Genomic DNA, 20627 nt, shown 5'->3' on the forward strand with positions numbered 1-20627 from the left:
CATTCACATGGGTGTCATCAGTTGTTTACATACAGTGATTGCTTATTGTCCTACCATGGGAGGGGATGCAGGTGGCTCTGTGGTCTAAACCTCTGAGCCTCTTGGGCTTGCCAATTGGAAGGTTGGCAGTTTGAATCGCTGCGACGGAGTGAGCTCCCGTTGCTCTGTCCCAGCTCCTACCAACTTAGCAGTTCAAAAGCACACCAGTGCAAATAGATAAATAGATCCTGCTGTGGCAGGAAGGTAAACAGCATTTCCGTGCGCTCTGGTTTCCATCATGGTGTTCTGTTGAGCCAGAAGTGGTTGAGTCCTGCTGGTCACATGACCCGGAAAGCTGTCTGCGGACAAACACCAGCTCCCTCAGCCTGAAAGCGAGATGAGCACCGCAACCCTATGGTTGCCTTTGACTAGACTTAACCATCCAGGGGTCCTTTTTACCTACCACAGTAGTTCAATACACATTGTGTATTGTGTAAGGCAGCTTTATATCTGCTCAATCACGTAGTGATGCAAATTTGTATCATGCTCCCATTATCCATATTTTTGAAATGGTTGCAGATGTGTGTATGGTACTATCAGGCTTACTGCAGTAATGGATGCTACCTTTACCTTGTGGCAGCTGGCAACACATGTTAAGTTTAAACATGAGCACCAGGTGCTATATATCGGCATACGTAGAGCCACACAGAGTCATGTATGAGGGAGAAAATGTAGGATTGCAATGTTGTATCAGACCAAAGGTCCACTAAACCCAGCTCTCTTTCCATGCATTAGGCCACAGGTCTGACTCTGGATAAAACAGCTCTCCGCATTCTACCAGATCAGACATTTTCTTCCTGCTCTGAGCAGTGGTGATAAAAAAGAAGAGACAAAAGAATACTGAACTGCTAGTGGCACCTCCATGCCCACCTTTCAAACAAAGATGGCAAAATCTGCAATGGGAAATCAGGATAACGCATGCAAATTATGCAGTTTCACACGAAATGTTCCTTTGGACACTTGGTGCAAACGTGTGCATGGTTTGTTTTTTGAGAGGAGTTGTGCTGTATTTGCATATACCATATCAGAAAACTGATACCAGATATCTGATACCATATCAGCCTCATTTGGTATTACAGCGATTCTGCCAGCAGCAATAAAGAAAAAGCTGGGCTTTGCAGAAGAGTTTCCAAACAAACAGCCCGTCAGACTGGCTGTGGCAGTTTGTTTTATACCCAGACATTCTGTTGGAAGAAGACAGCTGATCTATCACGCAAATGATTCCAATTGTTACTTTCTAAGAAAAGAAAAGAAATCACCATTCAAATTGTGTTATGATGATACATATTTGCGGGTCTTTTTGTCAGTCGCAATGAATATACAAACACATGTGCGTGACTTGAAAGTATCGCCCATCCCAAATCAGTTTCCACTCTTTATTTTCCTTGAATTGAGTTCCAAATGAATTTGATGTGTCCTTTGATGTCTCGTGATTGGGCTTTATGGTTCGTTTTCTCTCTTTCCCTCTCTCCAGCTTGTCATATTAACACTTACGGACAAAGCTGTCGTCAGCGCTGCAATTGTAAGAACGCAGCACTCTGTGACCACATCACTGGAGCATGCATATGCAGAGCTGGATGGAGAGGACCGGTCTGTCAGGAAGGTACATTGTGGATTTAAATTTGGGCCTAGTTTGGCCAAACAGTAGATCAAGGTGGCAATGAAACGAAAGTCTGGTCTTCATATGCAGTAGAATGAGATGGAAAGGTAAAAAAGGCAAAGGACCCCTTGACGGTTAAGTCCAGTCACAGGCGACTATGGGGTCCGGTGTTCATCTCGTTTTCAGGCCGAGGGAGCTGGCGTTTGTCCACAGACAGCCTTCCGGGTCATGTGGCCAGCATGACTAAACCGCTTCTGGTGCAACGGAACATTGTGACAGAAGCCAGAGCGCACAGAAATGCTGTTTACCTTCCCGCTGCAGTGGTACCTTATTTATCTACTTGCACTGGTGTGCTTTTGAACTGCCAGGTTGGCAGGAACTGGGGCAGAGCAGTGGGAACTCACCCCATCGCACAGATTCGAACCACCCATCTTCCAATCGGCAAGCCCAAGAGGCTCCATGGTTTAGACCACAGCACCACCCACGACCCCAGTGAGATGGTAGAGACTTAAGGTAGTAAAATAGCCTGTACTACTTAGCAGGTAGCAGGTAGGGACGCCATTTTTTAATAGCAGGTAGGGACGCCATTTTTTAATGCATAAAAATACCGCCTGCAGGTAGGAGATTCAGATGTCAGTGAGCAGTCTGACTGGGACCCTTTTACATTAGATCAGAAGTCACCAACCTTTCTGGGCTAATGGGAACATCTGGAATTTTGAGAAAGTGTTACGAGCACAAATTGGTCGTCATAGGGTGTGGCATAATGCAAAATGTCTGCTACATCCAAAAGAGCAGGAAAAGAGGCTGAACAAAATGGTAGAGGCATGCCCCTTGCCATCATTGTCCCTGTTAACGGGAGAAAAGACAGCAGCATCAGCCCAACGACACTAAATTATATTAGTTTAACCCAAATATCTTTTGATATGGTCATGTTACAACTTTTTACACTGAACATTTCCCCACCTCCCATATCCCACATTTCACTGGATACCAGGATTGCATTCTCACCTTCCCATCCGAAATGTATTTTAAATTGTTGTAACCCACCCTGGGACCCTGGATCATCATCCATTCAGAAATAAGGAGATGTAGATAGCTTCTCTGTGTGAGCAGGTTTTAAATAGATAATAGTGCGAGTTTGTTGTTGTTCTCAAACCAACACTCAAAGTTAAATTGCAAAATGCTCAAACCACACAGTTTTAAGAGCATTTGCTGTTGCGGCTGCTTTTCATGCCTCCATAACAAGAAATTCCTGAGGAATAATAGTGAGAAAGGGCAGCTCCCTACTCTGGTCTCCCTTAATGGCACTCTTGAACCCATGAGGTACGAAAAGCGTCCTTTGCAACAGTCGAATGCAGAACATGCCTCATCCTCATTTTTTAAAATGACTCTATGTACAATTTTAGTGATGGTCCTTTCATGTTAAGCTAAAAATATATTCTTTTCCACAGCCTGCCCTCCAGGTCTGTATGGTAAGGACTGCCTGCAGCATTGCATCTGTCAAAACCAGGCTACTTGTGATCCCGCGACTGGAGAGTGCCTATGCCCCAAAGGTTGGACCGGAATAGCCTGTGAACTGGGTAAATTTGAGAAAATATTGTCAATCTTGCTTCCATATTCATTTCAGTTCATATAATGGCTCGTCCCCAAAGGGCTTGGGTACACTAGCAATAAACCTACATTGGTTAAACTCGATCTAAGCAGCTGCCAAGACTGAGTTCTTTTCAGGCTGGACAGTTTCATTCATAAACTAGTGAAAGTCTATTCTCTTTCACTGCAGAGTGTGAAGCAGGGAAGTATGGAGAAAGGTGTCAGCAGAGCTGCAGCTGTAGCAATGGTGGAATTTGTGATCATCGTTCTGGGAAATGCACTTGTCGTCCAGGCTGGATTGGGGACCATTGTGATACTCGTAAGGATCGCAGTTCTTTTAACTTTATAAAAGGCCCCTGTGATAATCGAAAATATTTGTGTTGCTGTATCCATTTGTGATTATGTGCCATTTCTGCACTCACTACATCTTGCAGTTATGTGCCCTTTCCCACATAACTTTTGGTCCTGCATCAAGCCTTAAGATAGGAGCTCTAAAGCTGCAGTAATGATATCCTTTACACTGGAGCATTTGCACTGGTGTTTAATGGGACTTCGGTAAAAAGGCCTAAATCAGGCATAGGCAAACTCGACCCTCCAGATGTTTTGGGACTACAGCTCCCATCATCCCTGGCCAATGGTCCTGTTAGCTAGGGATGGTGGGAGTTGTAGTCCCAAAACATCTAGAGGGTCGAGTTTGCCTATGCCTGGCCTAAATGAATGGTTTCAGGATTTCCGTCTTAGGGTGGAATCTATTGGAGCGCCCTCTGGTGGTGGGCAACAACAGTGGCTGGAGTGGAAGGTAAGGAGCACGATGTCTTGGTCTGATGCCATTGCACGAAAGCAGAGAAACTGGCTCAGGATCCAGTGGTTCCTGGGCCAGCTCGGTTTTGATCACGCTCTGCCTTGGAGTGCCCCTTTGGGGGCTTTCTGTGGGTTCTTGCCAGCGGAGATACTCCCAATGGACCTACAGCCCACCATAAGCCAGTTTTGGATTGCTCTGTTAGTGTATTATGTTGCTGACTGAATCAAATGCAAAAGCTCGATCTGCGTTCTCTGATTCTTTGCCGTCCTTTCAGGTATGGGGACTCCTGTCTTCCTTTTCCCCCTTTCAAGGTATGGCTTCTTTCTCCTCCTTCTAAACCTATCATCTCAATGGCTTCCTTTACATACACACCCGCTCTCTTTCCCTTCAGGTGAAAACTGAAGTCAAGGACCCCGTTGTCTGTTATGCTTGGTGGTAGACAGTGGGACCCTAGACTTTGGTTTCTACCTCTGTCTTATATCTTGAATAGCTCACAAATAGGCCAAATGTTTTACAGAAACTAGGGGTGGATAGATCACTCAGTTTCTGGTCAGTGCCACTTTCACATTTCACTTTCACACTGAGGTCCAGCTCTGAGGGCCTTCTGATGGTTCCCTCACTGCAAAAAGTGAAGTTACAGGGAACAATGCAGAGGGTCTTCTCGGTAGTGGCGCCCGCCCTGTGGAACGCCCTCCTATCAGATGTCAAGGAAATAAACAACTATCTGACTTTTAGAAGACATCTGAAGGCAGCCCTGTTTAGGGAAGTTTTTAATGTTTGATGTTTTATCACTTTATTAATATTATTATTAATATTAGTATTCTGTTGGATATCCACCCAGAGTGGCTGGGCAAACCCAACCAGATGGGCTGGCTATTAATAATAATAATAATAATAATAATAATAATAATAATAATAATAATAATTTGTTGTTGTTATTATTATTATTATTATTCACATGTGTTCATCCAAAAGTCTGTTCCATCTCCTTTATGTGTGATTTTATTTTATTTTTAAACTACACAAAATTTGTATATAAATGGTCACAGATGACACTGTGGAATTCTCCTAAGTCCAGCTTGTTTCGTATATTAGCAAACTGATGTGTCTACATTCATAAGGATGTAGCCCTACTGAGAGTAGACCCCTTGAAATTAAGCCAGGTCCATTAATTTCAGGGGGTCTACTCTGAATAGGACTCACATGAGAAACTTTTGAAACTCCTGAGTTATGAAAAATACCCAGAGAGGATGTCCAGCATGTGTAGGCCTCAACTGTGTGGTTGGACACGCATAATATAGATAAAACATTCTAGAATTTTGCTTTACAGGGTTTAACTCTATGCCACACCTTTCAGATTACAAATCCTGACCTTCAGCGTTGCACTCATAATTTTGAGATGTCCCTATTGATAAATATTGTCTATTTCCTGAGGTGGTGGTGGTTGCACTCAAAATTATTCAACCCCCCTGCCCTCTGGGAGAGAACATATTCATTTTGCTTGTGTTTCACAATTTATCCTCAGCTTGTCCAAATCGCTCCTTTGGGGAGAGGTGTGAAGGGCTGTGTGACTGTGAGCACAGCTCCTCCTGCAACCCCCAGACTGGAGTGTGTCACTGTGAAATGGGCTGGAGAGGAGAACAGTGTGACAAGCGTAAGTTCCCATTAAGCCCTCTTTTGCTCTGTGACATCTCAAATCCCACTGACCTGAAGTTGTCCATAAAGGTAAAGGGACCCCTGACCATTAGGTCCAGTCGTGACCGACTCTGGGGTTGCAGCGCTCATCTCGCTTTATTGGCCGAGGGACCCGATGTACAGCTTCTGGGTCATGTGGCCAGCATGACTAAGCCGCTTCTGGCAAACCAGAGCAGCGCACGGAAACACCGTTTACCTTCCCTCCGGAGCGGTACCTGCTAGGTGGGCAGGAGCAGGGACCAAGCAATGGGAGTTCACCCCATTGCGGGGATTCGAACTGCCAACCTTCTGATCGGCAAGTCCTAGGCTCTGTGGTTTAACCCGCAGCGCCACCCGCGTCCCTGAAGTTGTCCATAGTTTTCCAATAAATGAAGGCTGAGGAGCCTAGTCAAACCATGCTCATTTGGGCTATTGTCTCTCTCTCTCTCTCTCTCTCTCTCTCTCTCTCTCTCTCTCTCTGCCCACAGTGGTTTCTTGGCTTGTGCATGGCTCACTCGACTTGTTTATCCTGAGCAGAAGCTGCTGGATAACACTGCAGACAACAATAGGAGTTAAACAATGGCATGTGGAGGGGAGAATTCTAGGGAACAGCAAGAGGACCATTTGGAGCCGTAGGGAGAGGGTGGGTCACAGTACTTAGAAGTATATTCAGACTTCTAGCAGAGATGGCTTTGCTTTTGTTTTCTCCAGCTTGCCTGCCTGGCTACTATGGCAGCAATTGCACTGAGCGCTGCCAATGCCCTCCAGGTGTCCCTTGCAACCACGTGAGCGGGGAGTGTGGCTGCCCTCCAGGTTTTGTGGGCAGTGGCTGCGAAAGAAGTAAGTCCCCTAATGTGTGGGTGGGTGTATGTGTGTGTGTGTGTGTTGCCATGAAGGAATAAGGTCATTCATTCATTCATCACCAGAATCTGTATACTGCTTAAAGCTCTCTAGGCAGTTAACATAAAATAAAACTTACATTAAAACTCTGGAGAGAAGTCAGAGTTAAAAACAAGCTGACATGAGAAGAGGTTATAAATATGCATCAAGAAAGTGAAATGTTAAAAACACGTATCAGTTTTACGTATCTGGGTAGGCTTGCCTAGACAAACAAGGTTTTAGCAGGCACTGAAAACAACACAGTAAAGGCGCCCGCCTCGTGTCAATGGGCAGGGAGTTCCACAGTGAAAGAAGTGAAGAATGAACAGTATGTGGTTCATTTAATTAATTTAAAGCAAGGTGGTTCATTTAATTAATTTTAAAATCTATACCTCAGATGTATCCCTTATTTATAAATTTTGAGGAACTTCTGGCATAAAGCAGCTTACAATAAAAAAACAACCCCTACCTGACAATAAGATATGCAAATACAAAATACAGCACAAGAAAACAATGAACCAGCATGGAAAGTGGAGCACAGAAATAGAGTATCTAGCATAATGATATGACTGTAGAGTTGGAAGGGACCATGAGAGCCATCTAGTCCAACCCCCTGCAATGCAGGAATCTTTTGCGCAATGTGAGACTCGAACCCACAACCTGAGATGAAGAGTCTCATGTTCTACCAAGTGAGTTATTACGGCTCATAAAACAGTAGGAAGGCACACCAACAAGAATTTCAGAGCAGCTAATTTGAAAAGGCTTGGGAGAGAGCTGCAAAGGAGAAAGAGGGTAGCCCATAAACCAGACTTCCTCAAACTCGGCCCTCCAGATGTTTTGAGACTACAATTCCCATCATCCCTGACCACTGGTCCTGCTAGCTAGGGATCATGGGAGTTGTAGGCCAAAAACATCTGGAGGGCCGAGTTTGAGGAAGCCTGCCATAAACCCAGGACACAGAGCAGGAACCTATGGATTCCCGTTACGTTCAAATTGGACCTTACTGAGATTTTGACTCATTGAACCCAAAGGGTGCTTCGCATGTGCAGTTCTTGCTTTGAAGGTCTATAGTGTTTGGTACACACGATTTCCTCCAATGCCCTAGCAGGTGCAGAAATGGAGCATTGATTTCTCCCACCCCACTTGAGGCCGGTTCATACATGCCCATTCATCATTTGCCGACTGATCCATGAAGTGATGGCTCTCATGTGTGAATGGGCCATCACAGATAGCACATTCACATCACTTCAAAAATGCTATGCAATTAGTTTCAATGTTAACTATAACCAATTCATGTTAATGGATTGGTTTAACATCAATTGGTTTAACCGCCTGGGATAACTCAGCTGGTAGGACATGAGAGTCTTAATCTGCAGGTTCAAACCCCACATTGGGCAAAAAGATTCCTGTATTGCAGGGGTTGGAGTAGATGACCGTCGTGGTCCCTTCCAACTCTACAATTCTATCGTTCTATGTGAGTTGTCATGTGACATGATCAAGTGTCCTTGTATGTGTGAACCAGCCCCTAAGTAACTTGGATGCTTTCCCATGACATGTCACTGGAAACACACAATTTAAACATACACTTGTATTTGTGGTGGAGAATAGCTCACATAGCATGAACCGCAGACTTTTAGCATGAGCTCCCCGCCAGGGCAGAGAGAGAGAGAACCAGGAAAGAAACAGCACAAGCATTTGAAGCTGACTTGAAGCTTTAAGGCATCTGTGGGCGAGAGAGTCACCACGCATATTTGGGAGACTCTCCTGAGTTTTATTATTTTAGTCGATTTTCCTTGACATCAACCTATGACTTTCTCTAAGTGACAAGAAAATTGCAACTGGCCCATGACAGTTGGGCACAAATTGACTGAGCAAAACAAAATCAAACCACAAAGTAATCCCCAAGCAAACGTAATAAACCCGAAGTCCCAGAGGGCAGCATTCTTCTGCAGGCAGCGGTCTTATTGAATAAATTCTACCCGGCTCTTTGTTTGAGCACTGTGTTTACCAAGACAAATGTAATTCATCGGTTTACATTTCCTCTTCCCTCAGCTTGTCTGCCAGGCACATATGGGGAGAACTGTAACCAAGTATGTCGGTGCTCTGGAAAGAATGAAGAGTGCCATCATGTCACCGGCAAGTGTGGCTGCCTGCCAGGTTACTACGGAATCCGCTGTGACCTTCGTAAGTGTCACTCTCGCTTCATCAACATTCGTCTTTGCTTGATTGTTAGGATCAGATTTGAATAGGGACTTGGCCCTTCGTTCTCTTAACAATGGTGGGGCTCTTCCTAGGTAATGCAGAGATATGTTTTTATACTTATATTCACTTATATTTTAAAATATCTGTTCTAGTTTTTCTGGCATACTAACAACAACAACAATTTATTTATACCCCGCCCATCTGGCTGGGTTTCCCCAGCTACTCTGAGCGGCCTCCAACAGAACACTAAAATACAATAACCTATTAAACATTAGCTTCCCTAAACAGGGCTGCCTTCAGATGTCTTCTAAAAGTCGGGTAGTTGTTTTCCTCTTTGACACCTGGTGGGAGGGCATTCCACAGGGTGGGTGCCACTACTGAGAAGGCCCTCTGCATGGTTCCCGTAACTTGGTTTCTCGCAGTGAGGGAACCGCCAGAAGGCCCTCGGCACTGGACCTCAGTGTCCGGGCAGAACGATGGGGGTGGAGACGCTCCTTCAGGTATACTGGACCAAGGCCATTTAGGGCTTACGTAGGTGATGTGTTAGAAATTAAACACCATTTTGAACCATTTGGGCCATCGTAATTGCAACCTCAAGCCAGCATAAGGCAGTGGGGTTGTTGTTTTTATTTTGATTATATATTTTGTGGTTTTATATTCTGATTTTGTTCTGTGAATCGCCCTGAGACCTCTAGGTGTAGGGCGGTATATGCATTCAATAGATGATGACGATGATGATGATGATATTGGGAAGGCTGGACTTGGACCTCGGAGTGTTGGGTACTAATCGTTGGTCAGTCATGAACTTACATGGACCATGTTGCCCAGCCTTAATTCTTCATCTGTAAAATGGGGATTACCAGACCCAAATCTCAGGCTTGTTTTGATGTGGCACAGCCATTGCAAAATGATTTCACTTAATTCCATGCGGTGAGTGGTTCTTGTTTGTGCGTGTGGGTTTACTCCTCTCCACGTTGACAGCTGATATTAATAAACTCAGATAGTTTGTTCCAAAGTGTGTATTTCCAGGCACAGTGCAGAAGGAAATTTGGTCCATAACTGCTGTCTTGGTCTACATGTCTGGTGTCATGCAGAACTGTATTTTGTACTTTGCTTTAAAACGGCTGTGGAAATGCTTTTTAAAAAATCTGCGCAACCAGGGTTGATAACGTTTACAAATTGGTACTGCGTCTAAATTGACAAATCACACAGGGTTATAGATTTAAGAGATAGAAGCTGCAAGTTGGCAAACCCAGGTTTAGTATATATTTATGTGCATATTTATACTCTATCTGTCGTTTTTCACTTTAAAATGGTCTAAACCACATTAAGCCTATGGGACAGGGAGGGATATAAATTTAAATAAAAGGACTGATTTATAGGTGAGAAGAATTTATTGCAAAGCGCATTCTGCTGGGTAAAGGACTCTTTCCCAATTATCTGTTAACAATTTTATTAGTGCTAAAAGCATTAATTGGTGGATTGGTATGATGAATCAATCAGCATATTTATCACAGACTTTAAATGGCTGTAATTGATTATCTCTTCTGTAAAAGGGTGTTCAGTACAGTTGGCAGCGTAGAAAACAAGCTGGGTGCATCTTCTTGATTTAGAAAATATGCTTGGCATAATTTTCCTTATCAAGTGACATTGATATTAATTGATATTTATTTCTGATAGTGAATATGAGAGTTGCTACGGCAAAGCAAAATTAGATACTATATACACTTGAGATAGAATGTCCCTGGGAATTTTGGGGTAAGTCAAAATATTTTTAGTAAAATTAAAAGTTTGTAGGGAGAAGTATTTCACACATCTCTAAAAAAAGCTGTTTCACATATCTCCCATTGCCTCTGACTCGCACACATTACCCCCAAAAAGTTTCCCAAAAGTTCAAAGCATTCAACTGAGCGTGGATGGTGGTTATGAAAAAGACATGCTGCAAGCAACAATAAATCAAAAGCAATCTGTTAAAGTCAGCCTTTACACTGCACAACCTTCATAGGAACAATCAAATTAATACAAATTGCTGTCCTGAGTCAAGGAATGCAGAGCAACCTGAAGGACACACCACCAGTTGGCCAAGACTTTCTTCATAATAACTTTTTGTTTAAAATCAGCAAAGCCATGTGTCTAAGAGTGACTTCAGTGAAATGATTTGTGGAGTGGAACAAAGATGATGAATTATAAGAAACACGAACTGATCTGGCTAAAAAGGAGGATTCATTATCTTTTTATTTGCAGCTTTAAATTAGCATTTTCTTCTTGCTGTTCGCATCCTCTTCTAAGAATAAAACACCTTCCCTTTAGTTCATAGCCTGGATTTTTTTTTTTTTTTTTTTTGGCAGGCTGTGCACATAAGTTGGGAGTTATTCTGGTGTGCCCCATTCTTTCTGCACTGATCTTACAGGAAGACAGGGCATTTTAGCCCAGGGCTAAAGACATTAGGTGAGTTCACACATGCATGCACATTGCTTGCTTTGTGCCTTTGCAGCTACTGAATGTGTGAACAACCACCAGTGTAAAGCAGTGATCTGATATAGGATGATCTGAGCGTTCTCCCTGTGGTGTTTGAGCTGCCATTGGCCATTCACACATGCAAGTCAACCCTTGATGCCCCACTCAGCAATTGATGGGCATGCAACTGTGAACTGGCTGAGCATACATCCAGGGCTGCTTTTGTTTTTCCACGGTAAACAGAAAATTGACTTTTCTTTTACAAAAGGGTGGAAGGCTTACCTGCACCCATTTGCAGCAAACATAGGAAACCATGGCTGGAGGAGTGGTGGTAAATGTGTGCTCCCTCACACTACTGCTACAGCAAGGATTGTTGGACTCCCACTCCCATCAGTCCTGGATGATGGAAGTTGTAGTCCAGCAGTATCTGGAGGGCTGTTGTTGTTGTTGTTTAGTCATTTAGTCGTGTCTGACTCTTTGTGACCCCATGGACCAGAGCACGCCAGGCACTCCTGTCTTTCACTGCCTCCCGTAGTTTGGTCAAACTCATGCTGGTAGCTTCGAGAACACTATCCAACCATCTCGTCCTGTCGTCCCCTTCTCCTTGTGCCCTCCATCTTTCCCAACATCAGGGTCTTTTCCAGGGAGTCTTCTCTTCTCATGAGGTGGCCAAAGTACTGGAGTCTCAGCTTCAGGATCTGTCCTTCCAGTGAGCACTCAGGGCTGATTTCCTTCAGAATGGAGAGGTTTGATCTTCTTGCAGTCCATGGGACTCTCAAGAGTCTCCTCCAGCACCATAATTCAAAAGCATCAATTCTTTGGCGATCAGCCTTCTTTATGGTCCAGCTCTCACTTCCATACATCACTACTGGGAAAACTATAGCTTTAACATCTAGAGGGCTACTGGTTCCCTACTCCTGCCCTACGAGATCCTGTGAAGTTGCACAGATATTTCCAGATCAAGTCCTGTGGATTGGTCCTGTGAAGCTTTCAGTCCAATAAAAGGGATACAACATATAGTAATTGCAGATGGATTGCGTCCTGCAGTTGCAGTCCAGCACAGCATTACAAGTATTTGCATTCTGTTTATTTCAATGGGACTTAACAGGCACATACATTTCTCCTTGTCAGTTGTTCATATTTACAAGAGCAGAAACTAATTTAATGATTTACTACTTTTCAGTAAATCATAATACTAATTAACTGTTGGAAGATGCTTCGTTCGACCCTGGCTAGCTTTATTGCAAAGCCTTATTGCTCATGAAAAGGATATTTGCACTGTTCTTGGACACCATCTGTTTATCTTACTGATGCTCTTGTGGAAGGCTCACACCACTGGAATGATGGTTTCACAGCAACAGCAGCTTGGCAAATGGTGACGACGAGAGGAGTAGGAGAGGAGATAAGACATCTGCAAGGAAGCATAACTGGAAGATCCTCTGAGAACATGGTAACCCCATGTGTCCCACATTGACATCTGTACCAAACATAGCCAAACTTGCTCCTTCCTACGGATGACTCAGTGCATTGGGCAAGCTAAATGAGAGAATGGAGGAAATGAGAGAAAGAAATAGGATTCTCCACTCCCAAATCATATATCTTTGCTCTGCATGAGCATACCTGAACCTGTGTATATCTATCGACTCTACTACTGAAAACACATCTCTGTAGCAGAATACATGGTTTTCATCTTTAGTCTTGGATAGGCAGTCTAGGAAACACTCATGCTTGAGATCATAAAGAGCAAACTGCTAGACAGGACCAAGCTAGATGCCTCTCAAGAATGGGCACTTCCAAACAGTCTGTTTACTGAGCATTCACCTTTATTTTTTTTGCAGTAAGGTTTTTGATGGCATTGGCTATTTAATGAGCATTCATTCTGATCTGTCTATGTGGAGGTTAGATGATGTTATCAAATCAACTATTATTTCATGTTTTCCAGTCACTTATCACAAAAAGCTAGAAATTTGGGGGAAGTGGGTTTGTTGCAGGAGACCTCCCAGTTAACTATAACTGCACAACCTGAATTTGCTGGCATGCCATCGAACCTTACCTGAAAAGTAACAATCTGTTACTTCTTTGTATAATATTTGCTTCTTTGTATAATATTTAGGTTGGCCCTCTGAGCTGAGGATATTAGGGTAGGTCAGAGATAGCCAAGGTGGTACCCTCTAGAAGTTGTTGAGATGATGATGATGATAATTAATAATAATAATAATAATAATAATATCCTGCCCTCCCCAGCTGAAGCTGGGCTCAGGGTGGCTAACAACAATAAAATAATACAACATTCTAAAATCATTTCATTTTAAAATTAATTCAAATCAAATTGATGGCAACCATTGGGCTAGAGTTCTGTGAAGATTGCCAAAGGAGGGAGTCAGGCTGTGCCCTGGCCAAAGGCCTGGTGGAACAGCTCTGTCTTGCAGGCCCTGTGGAAAGATGTTAAGTCCCGCAGGGCCCTAGTCTCTTGTGGCAGAGCATTCCACCAGATCGGAGCCACAGCCGATAAAGCCCTGGCTCTGGTTGAGGCCAGCCTAACCTCTCTGTGGCCTGGGACCTCCAAGATGTTTTTGTTTGAAGATCCTAAGTTCCTCCATGGGACATACCAGGAGAGGCGGTCCTGTAGGTATGAGGGTCCTAGTATGAGGGTCCTGGTACATTTCCCACCATCCCTGACCATCGGCCATGCTAGCAGGGACTGATGACAACTGTAGTCCAAAAACATCTGGAGGGGACCTTGTGTTGGCTGCCCCTGGGTTAGATGTACCAACAGTCTGTTTTAGTGTAAGGCACCACAGAACATTGGTGCTTGGTTGGAGATTAATGCTGAAAAGGGGACCCCTGTGGTCAAACCATTAGCCTGGTTTGGCCAAGGTTGCAGGTTCAATCCCCCACATATTCCTGCATTGGGGTCCCTTCCAGTTCTGCAATTCTATGATTCTACTATCTCCAGGGCAGGAACATTTAGCATGCTTTAAAAAAAATTAGTTTGGGAGTGTACAAAGCCTCTCCCAAAGAACTTGAGCTGGATTGAGTCCAACCAGCATGTGGTTGGATAGGGCTGGAAACCTTTCCTGGCAACAATTGCTATACTTATAGTACTATGAGAGGGAGAGAGAAAAAGCAGCACAAGAAATTATCCATAAAAGGTGTAGCTGGCTGGTAAGCAGAGGCTTTTAGCCGCCAAGAGCAACTGGGCTTTCATGTTATCGAATTTTGGAGTGAAGAATTGAAATAGTGTCTTGGCAGGGACCAAAGGAAGCAGATACCCTAGCAATAAGAATCGTTTTATTCACCCATAAATCATTGCAAGGGCATATATGTCTGGTGCACGATAGCAACACACCCCAACATCTAAATTTGCTCTAGTGAGCAGTAAATGTCATGGCATCACTCAGCTGTATCCAGATGAAAGGCACACCGAAACAAGGTGTTTGAATGGCAACAAGCATTGGTTAAGGGTGGAGCTACACATTAAAGAGACCAGGAACGGCTGCTGAAAAAGCCAGACTCCCATTCCCCCAACCCCAGTGATGCCAGGACCTGGCTGGAAAAGGAGGCACCATAATGATATCAGAACACTGATCAGTTGAACAAAGTGTTAGGATAGGGGTAACTTGGCTGATTTCAGTGGTAGCTCCATGATCTTCTTCTTAAGAGGAATTAATGTCTCAAGAGCTGACACAAGGAAGATGGAGCAAGCTTGTTTTCTCCCACTCTCGAGGCTAGGACCCAAACCAATGGATTCAAGTTACAAGAAAGGAGATTCTGACTAAACATCAAGAAGAACTTTCTGACAGTAAGAGCTGTGGAGGGGACTTCCACAACAGGTGGTGGACTCTCCTTCCTAGGTGGTTTTTAAGCAGAGATTTGTGACCATGGGTCCATGCGGCCTTCAGTCCCGTCCCCCAAATGGACACGTTGGACAGGGTGCTAGGAGGGCCACAAATAACTGTGATACACAGATGCTGCTTTTATATCTTGACCACACCTACTCTGACAGGCCATTCCCAGAGGGTTGACTGGGTGAGTGTGGCAATCAACCATTTCTGCTTCAGATGCACCAATGTGTGATTTTTTTCCTTAAAGCAAATAGTAGTTTGAGATTCACCTTAGGACCACAGCAGAGGAGAAGAGGGTAAAATTGCCTATCAGTTCCATGAATAATTACCCTTCTCAGCTGATGCTGTTTGCTTTTCATTACTATTATATTATTTTTAATCCAAGCATGTCGCAAATATGCATTTGCTGTCACATGTGCTAATTTGGCTCATCAGTTTTTCAGTAGATCTCAGGTGATCTTTCAGTTTTGACAGCCGAACTGCACTATGGGTCTTCAGAACATCTGGGTTCCAGAAGGAAGCTGTTACTGGGAACATCAAACAGTGTGTGGAGGGTGGTGGGAGAAAAAGAGAGAATTGGGAGCATGCTCATCCATGGGGGAGCAGGAGGGCACCACCACCCCAGATGAACAAACCCCCCCCCCCAATTTCCAGCTTTAACTTTTCAAAAACACTGGGTCTCTAACATCTGTATAACCTGAGCAAAATGTGAAGCACGCAATGTCCTATCCTTGACTGCAGCAATGGTGGTGCTTCAAATGTGTGTGTTTTGTGAGGGGTGGGGTTTGGTTTTGTTCTTGCAGATCGTGTGTGTGTGTGTGTGTGTGTGTGTGTGTGTGTGTGTGTTGGTAAGGGAAGCCCCCACTACTTGCTACTGCTGTGAAAGGATTTAAGAACTGATGGTCATGGCAGGACTAATCCAGGCCAGAAGGAAGAAATCAGGAAATGACTTAGAGGGTTGGCTGCCATTCCTGCAGTTCCCAGAAAAAAAAAAACATAACACAGATACACAGGAAACTGTTAAATTAGAAAATGTCTTTATTAGATAACTGGCAGTTGGAAGCTGAAACCCTCTTTTTATGGGTGCTTAGCATACGAAAACGGCAGGGCTGTGTGTGAACTGGCCGCGCCGTCTTCAGACAGCCCATTTTGGGAAAGTGGGAACAGACAAGGGCGCTGTATTAAATGATAATTGAGTTAAATGTTGGCCACAGACGTGTGTGATCCATTGCTCGCAGTTGAACTGAAATAAATAGCAAGTTAGGAGGGTACGTTTACTGGTAAGAGGAAGGATTATATGAATTGCCCTAACCATTTCCAGTCATGGAACAAAACGGTGTCAGTGTGAACTGGAAAACAATTCCATGAGCTTTGCCAAGTAAGAGTTGTGGGGACAAGGGAGTGGGGTGGGGGGGTGGGGGGAGATTCAGACTCAGGTGTCTGATGCAGAGTAAATAGCAAACTATTTAAACAAAAGCCAACTAGTGACCAGAAGGGAAGTGTGGTGGGCGAAAGAGACATTCATCACAAGACAAGCCAAATGAGGTCATTATATGAAGGGTGTGTTCTATCCGCTTGGTAGATATTAAAAAAGGATGCTGGAGTGATTCAGTTTTCTCTGCCAGGAACTGAGATTTCAAATATAGACACCAAAAGCAGCAGAATTCAAGTCTCTCTGTCTCCGTGTGTGTGTGTCTTTAAATTGCCCAAAGAGAGAGGAAAACTGATCTACTCAGATTGTTTGATCGGGTGTTGACTGTATATTTGCAGCAAAAGAGATTTCTTAGGCATTGCAGTGACTCAAGGTTACTTTTTGAATTCACGTCGCCTTGGTCTCCAACCAACTGGACAACTAAACTCATTGCAAGGGGGTGGGGACGGGACAGATAAACTTTTGTTTTCCAAGCATTCAAAAGAGAGAAAGCATGCTAATAAACATCCCTGTTTAAACTATGACACATTCAGGATATAGGTGGCACCTATTGAAGTATGTGAGAATAGCTATGCAGTGGTCCTTTCAGAGTGGTGAGCCTGGTAGGTTCAATATTGCCTGCTGCAAGAATCCCTGCACCCTCAACACACCAGAGATTCCAGGATTGGCCCTGTTGGGCTAAAAAGCTGGTGCTGGTCTTTTAGGTAGGAGTGCCACCTTGGTTCTTGTGGTTGGCTCAATGTTGGGGTTCTTCTGGCTCAGAAGCAAAGAGGCTGGTGGCATAAAAATCCCATAAGAAGTTATGGAGGAAAACCATTTGGTCCGAACTTGGGTGATCCCCAGTCGTATATAAAGCTCTCACTGTAGTCTCTTCCCCTCAGCTGAAGCCTAGAAGTGAGCTTAGTTGAGGAGAAAGTATTGGGTGAGCGAAGGAATTGCAAGAAGATAAGCATGAGGGAAAGTAGTCTACTGTCACCCATTTGGCCCCTTTGTTCTAAAATCAGGACCCACCCAGTTTTTTTTAATGTGATTGGAGTAAGCCAGGGCTGCCAAGATCATACCAAAGGCTGCATGCACTGCATACATTTAAAGCACATGACTTCCCTGGGAACTGTAGCTTCTGCATTTCCCAGAATTCTTGTGAGGAGAGGCCACTTGCTTGAAATGCATTGTGTCTACACAGCCCAGGTTTCTGCACTGAATGGCTTTTCTCAGAGATGCTTTCTCCTGACTTCAACAGGATGCCCCAAAGGAACATACGGCCCGCATTGCCGGAAAGCATGTCAGTGTCTGAACGGAGGGCACTGTGACACTGTGACAGGAGCCTGTGACTGCCTGCCTGGTTTCATCGGAGCGGACTGTGGGAAAAGTAAGTGCCTCTCTAGGCCAGCGTCTTGTTTCCCACAGTAGCCACTCGAATGTTTGCAGGCAGCCCATGCACTGGGCATGAGGAAGTAAGCTCCATATATCACAATGACTACAGTTGCTGGCACACATTTAAACATGGAGCAATCTCAGCCCCTGGTGAGGAAGCAGTGGGGCTTATTTAACACAAAATGTCTAACGAAGCTAAATATTTTCTAGCAAACAGGCTGTGTACATGCCATGCTTTTAAAGCACATTCAAGGCACATTCTGCCCACCCAAAAGTGTGTATGGAACTGTAGCCTGCCCTCCCTAGAACTACAATTCCCAGCACCCTTAACAAACTGCAGTTTCCGGGAAATGGAGGGAGGGGTAATTCTCTGAATGTGTTTTAAATCTGTGTTGGGCACACAGCCTTAGTAGAGTAAAAAGAACAGCCATCTCCTAAGAAAAGGAACTTGCAGATTTAACTTTTTGCAATGAGCTGGTGAAACCATGCTGCTTTTTTCTTCCTTTTAGCTTGTCCAGAGCATCACTATGGGAAGGACTGTGCCTTATTCTGCTTCTGTGGTAAAGGACGTTGTGACTCAGTGACGGGCAAGTGCTACTGTCCACCTGGTCGAATTGGACCCAACTGCCTTCAATGTATGAGATGATCAGCTTTTAAACAGCCAGAACAAATGCAAAATATTAATAAATGTCTGTACTCCCTCAAGACTGGCCAGAGTTTCCAATCTTGGCGGCTAATGCATGCAAAGGTTTTAATACCACTGTCATGCTATTGCCTCCTACCTGCTCCTGTCTCTTGTCTGTTGTCTCACCCATCCCCAGCTTTTGCTCAATGGTGTTTCCGTAAAGAAATTGTTCTTTTAAAATGTATTTTGATCCATTTAATTTTTTTAAGCAAAGTTCTTTCTCTGTCTGATAAAAATCGTATGGAAAGAGCAAGGGTAAAATCATCCCTGTAAGAACGAATGGGCTTTAAAAATCCTTTCATTCATTCCTGCCTTAACATGCAGTTTCCTTTGAGGAAAAATATTCATGGGGAAGGGCTGTAGCTCACTGCTTTGCATGCAGAAGGTCTCTGGTTCCATCCTTGACATCTCAAGGCTGCAAATGATTCCTGCCTGAAACCCTAGAGCACTACAGCTAATCAGTACAAATACTGACATAGCTAGATGGTCCATTACTCAGACTTTGTAGAAGACAGCTTCATATTCAGAGTGCACTAGGGAATCTGGCTATCACCCCATCAACAATCTATGGTTTCATCCTTTTCTTTATTTGTGTGTGCATGTTACAGTCCCTTGTCCTGGCTTGAAATAGATTTGCATCTATACTTCTTTTACAATTTCATTGTTTTGAGCAAAGTGGGGAATCTGTAGCCCTCCAGATGTGGTTCCTGGACCACAGCCACAACCATCCTTGATGGGGTTAATGGGAGGTGGGACTCCCAACGATACCTGAAAGACCAGAAGTCTCCTCCTTCTCCTGTATAGTGGGAAGCTGTCCAGGGAATGGCGATTGTCTCCCTTAGCTATGACATTCATTTTTGTGTTGCACTAAATTATTGTTTCTTCTTTAAAAAAACACTTTGTTAATTTACTATAGTGTGTCCCCAGGGAAGATATGGCCCCCACTGTCAGCTAAAATGTTTGTGTAAGAATGGTGGCATCTGTGATCCTGTGAATGGGACCTGCATTTGTGGACTTGGCTGGACAGGACGCTACTGTGAGAAAGGTAGTATTTCTTTTCTCCTTCGTTGCGCTGTTTACAGACGAGCATTTTCCCTACATATTTGCATGGGATTTATGGTGCAATTCTCCTCACCCAGACAACCCAATTATAAATGACCAAATTACGCTGTGCTGAGTTTATTGGTTTGTAGAGTAGTGGTCACTGGTGTGAACTCATGGATATAACTGCTGAGAACATTTCATGGGAAGATACAAAACTACCCCAAACCTCACAATAAAAGAGATGTGGTTTGTTACTAATGCTTTTGAAACCCTCCAGATAGTTGAAACAGTTTTATTTGCAATGTTCTCAGCTATGTAAAATCACATTTAATCTGGAAGAAGTGGCAGCAGGGTTTGAGTTTGCAATATTTCTCAGATCTTCCTGTTGCCTTGTGATTGTTTAGCAGGGGAGCATTGTTTAGATTAGTAAGGTTTTCTGGACATTTCCCCCCCGCAGAATGTGCTCTTGGAAAATATGGCTCTGATTGTCAGCTAGATTGCGCTTGTCAGAATAACGGAACCTGCAACCGGTTTACTGGCTGCTGTCAGTGCACAGAAGGTTATTACGGACATTCCTGCAACTACAGTAAGTAATCGGCCAAGGAAGCAAAGCCAAGAGGCTAGCTTGGCAATAACAATGCATGCCTATGCAAGAATAACCACAGACATAATTTTAATATCTTGTTGCATCTCCTTAGAACTAATTGTCAAAATGTTCTGCTGCTAAGTGAAGAAAATATTGAGTGATGTATGTAGGCATCTGTGAAGTAGCACATAATTTAAATTATTGGAAGGGCCATATCTCCGCTTTGCATGCGGAAGATGCAAGGTTCCATCCCCATAATCTCCAAGCAGGGCTGCAAAGACCCCATCTGAAACCCTATGAAGCCACTGCCAGTCAGTGTAGACAATACTGAGTTAGATGGACGAATGGGTTTGACTTGGTAGAAGTCAGGTTCCTATGAAGATCCACTTAGCTACCATACCAGCCTATCCTCTTACTG

General features: G+C 44.0%; 1 protein-coding gene and 1 long non-coding RNA gene across 10 annotated transcripts in view; one reads left to right on the plus strand and one right to left on the minus strand.

Annotated features, from left to right (window-relative positions):
* Positions 1-20627, plus strand: part of LOC310844723 (uncharacterized protein) — a 226560-nt gene that overhangs the window by 193449 nt on the left and 12484 nt on the right. For 2 of the 8 annotated variants that reach the window (XM_083739122.1, XM_083739123.1), the window contains 10 exons: positions 1514-1642; positions 3091-3219; positions 3420-3548; positions 5557-5685; positions 6417-6545; positions 8637-8768; positions 17761-17889; positions 18404-18529; positions 19496-19624; positions 20081-20209. In XM_083739122.1, coding sequence (XP_083595248.1) covers positions 1514-1642; positions 3091-3219; positions 3420-3548; positions 5557-5685; positions 6417-6545; positions 8637-8768; positions 17761-17889; positions 18404-18529; positions 19496-19624; positions 20081-20209 — 1290 coding nt within the window. Of the gene's footprint in view, positions 1-1513; positions 1643-3090; positions 3220-3419; positions 3549-5556; positions 5686-6416; positions 6546-8636; positions 8769-17760; positions 17890-18403; positions 18530-19495; positions 19658-20080; positions 20210-20627 lie in introns of those variants that run through there. The other 6 variants (XR_014564272.1, XM_083739127.1, XM_083739126.1 and 3 more) reach the window with 6 other exon arrangements.
* The window catches only part of LOC310845130, a 51319-nt gene continuing 42949 nt past the window's right edge, over positions 12258-20627 (minus strand). Inside the window, exon 4 of one of the 2 annotated variants that reach the window (XR_014564491.1) lies at positions 12258-12779. This is a non-coding gene — a long non-coding RNA (uncharacterized lncRNA). Of the gene's footprint in view, positions 12780-15451; positions 15616-20627 lie in introns of those variants that run through there. The other variant, XR_014564492.1, reaches the window with a different exon arrangement.

Source organism: Podarcis gaigeae (assembly GCF_964106915.1).
Source record: "Podarcis gaigeae genome assembly, chromosome: 5".
NCBI lineage: Eukaryota > Metazoa > Chordata > Lepidosauria > Squamata > Lacertidae > Podarcis > Podarcis gaigeae.